At 52.0% G+C, this 2409-nt stretch overlaps 1 protein-coding gene across 1 annotated transcript; it reads right to left on the bottom strand.

Annotated features, from left to right (window-relative positions):
* Positions 1-373: 373 nt before the first annotated feature.
* Positions 374-1400, bottom strand: LOC128405617 (E3 ubiquitin-protein ligase RNF167-like). The gene has a single exon (XM_053372422.1). It carries the CDS (start codon positions 1174-1176, stop codon positions 472-474), a length of 705 nt encoding a protein of 234 aa, XP_053228397.1. The 5' UTR covers positions 1177-1400; the 3' UTR covers positions 374-471.
* Positions 1401-2409: the final 1009 nt, after the last annotated feature.

Genomic DNA, 2409 nt, shown 5'->3' with positions numbered 1-2409 from the left:
CTCACGGATCGTTTTGGCTACCCTTTTCCCAACTCTACCATATCCTTTTTGAGGCAAGGCAACTAGAATGATAGAAGAACATAAGTTAATTCTTAGAATTCTCTGTGAGAGAGAGAGAGAGAGAGAGAGAGAGAGAGAGAGAGAGAGATGCGCCAAAGTATAAGAATGGGAAGATTGTAGGATGATGGAACAGTTTGCAGGGAGGCTGATGGGAGATTTCCAAAATGACTATGTTTTGTGGGGCTGATGGGAGATGTGGTCCAAAATGACTATGTTTTGTGAGGCTAGCGGGAGGTGATCTGGAGGGCACCAGCTTGACAAAGAGCCATTCAGAGAATGGGGAGAAGTGAGGGAGAAGAAGCCACAGAAGATCTCATTTGTGGACAATGTATTAATTTTGCAAGTTCGCCGAATAAAGTGCCTTGAGGAACATCTGTCTAGCTGCATGCTGGCTTCCGAACCCCAAAGTCATTAAAAGCAGCAGAGGACATACAAAGCCACCCCCCAGATGACCAGGGTGAGGCCAAACAGGAGGTAATGGATGCCGTTGAACAAGTGGCAGCGTGTCGGCAGGCAAGGGAACGTCTGCTTCAGGAGGCCTTGCCTAGACCTTTGAGGATGTGATTGGCAGTTGGGCTCAGCATCCCAGCAGGACAGCCAATGGCATTCAGGGACGAGGATGATGTAAGCGGTTTGGTCATAATGGAAGATCCTTCTGAGCTGGGTGGAAGCCGACTCGCTGATGAACAGGGAAGGGATGTTGACCGACTCCTTCACGGCCTCGTTCTCACCCAACATGGTCACCAGAGCCTGCGAGTCAACGTTGTGCACGATGGCGGCATGGTACCCGGCTCGCTGGGCATGAAGGACCTTAGTGGTGAAGGGGCAGTCGTACCTCTGGATGAGGGCGATGAAGGCAGTGGAGGAGCTGTTGGCCGGCGGTGGGGTGTCGATGGGTTGGCAGGCGTTGGCTGGCTTGGCTTCCAGAAGGTGACCCAGAAGACCTTCGCGGTGGAGAGAAGGTCCAAAATGGGAAGGCAGGGCATCAAAATCTTGGCTGATGCCATTGTGGTTGTACACTGCGCGGATTAAGGCATCACTGGAAGGGATGCAGAGGAGCAGGAGAGAGATACCTGCGACCAGATGAACAGGAGGTGAAAGAGATATTAGGTGCATTCTTGCATAGATCACAGGTGGATCTGTCTAAAGGTCTTTTCTGGGCAGTGGGAGCATCAATGTGGTAGTTCCTACTGGATCATCCATGAAACCACGGCCAGGCAAGTGGAACAGGCCAAGCTCTTGGTGTTGAAGCACAGGTGGCTGGTCTTCCTCCAGAGCACCAGGGCTGCCTGATGAGTAAAGCCTTCCCAGGACATTTGCCCAGAGGTCTTTGTGACCTCATGACCTCAGCCACCTACCTCAATCCACCTAGGAAATGTATATGTCCTCCAATGCAGCCAGGGGTCTGCGCAACCCGGGGGGCCCGTGAGAGCACATGGCCTTCAGTCCGATTTCTAATAATAATAATAATAATAATAATTTATTATTTATACCCCGCCCATCTGGCTGGGCCTCCCCAGCCACTCTGGGCGGCTTCCATAGAAACCAAAAATACAGTAAAATATCACACGTTAAAAACTTCCCTGAACAGGGCTGCCTTAAGATGTCTTCTGAATGTCAGGTAGTTGTTTATCGCTTTGACATCTGCTGGAAGGGCGTTCCACAGGGCGGGCGCCACTACCGAGAAGGCCCTCTGCCTGGTTCCCTGTAGCTTTGCTTCTCGCAATGAGGGAACCGCCAGAAGGCCCTCAGCGCTGGACCTCAGCGTCCGGGCTGGATGATGGGGGTGGAGACGCTCCTTCAGGTATACTGGACCGAGGCCGTTTAGGGCTTTAAAGGTCAGCACCAACACTTTGAATTGTGCTCGGAAATTGTGTTCTGCACGTGGTCTCCAATTCTAGGATTGCCCTGCAGCTTGGCCCGTGTGGTCCTTCGCTCGTTGATTCCCAGAAAACCTCTCTCCAGCAGCTGCTGACAGTACGTCCAACTGTGTGGGGATCATTTCCATTCTCCATGCTTGGCAAAGTTGTCTCTTTCCTCCGTGCCTCTTATGCAACCACTTCCTGGCAGGGCCCTTCATAAATCGTGATGTCATGGGAGCGCATTTTTGGGAGAATGAAAGGCGCTCTGTCACAGACCTGATCCGCGGACCGACACCCCCCACCCCGCTCCCCACTGACAGCGCAATCAGGGGAAAATGCATTTGGAGGTCCGAGCTTTTGGATTTGTTCAGACCCCACCCCATTCCAATACACTGGAGAGAATCTTTGCACGTAATCCTAAAAGCACTTTTAAAGCCTCTTCCGTGCTGATGTGTCTGTCAATGTGCCTATCAACGTGGGAGGACAG

Source organism: Podarcis raffonei, chromosome 18 (genome assembly GCF_027172205.1).
Source record: "Podarcis raffonei isolate rPodRaf1 chromosome 18, rPodRaf1.pri, whole genome shotgun sequence".
Lineage (NCBI taxonomy): Eukaryota > Metazoa > Chordata > Lepidosauria > Squamata > Lacertidae > Podarcis > Podarcis raffonei.
Note: the sequence above shows the minus strand (reverse complement) of the source record. Positions and strands in the feature narration are given on the sequence as shown.

Bases quoted from the DNA above. Each gene is read 5' to 3' on its own strand.
- LOC128405617 (XM_053372422.1), bottom strand. From the start codon at position 1,176: ATGCACCTAATATCTCTTTCACCTCCTGTTCATCTGGTCGCAGGTATC.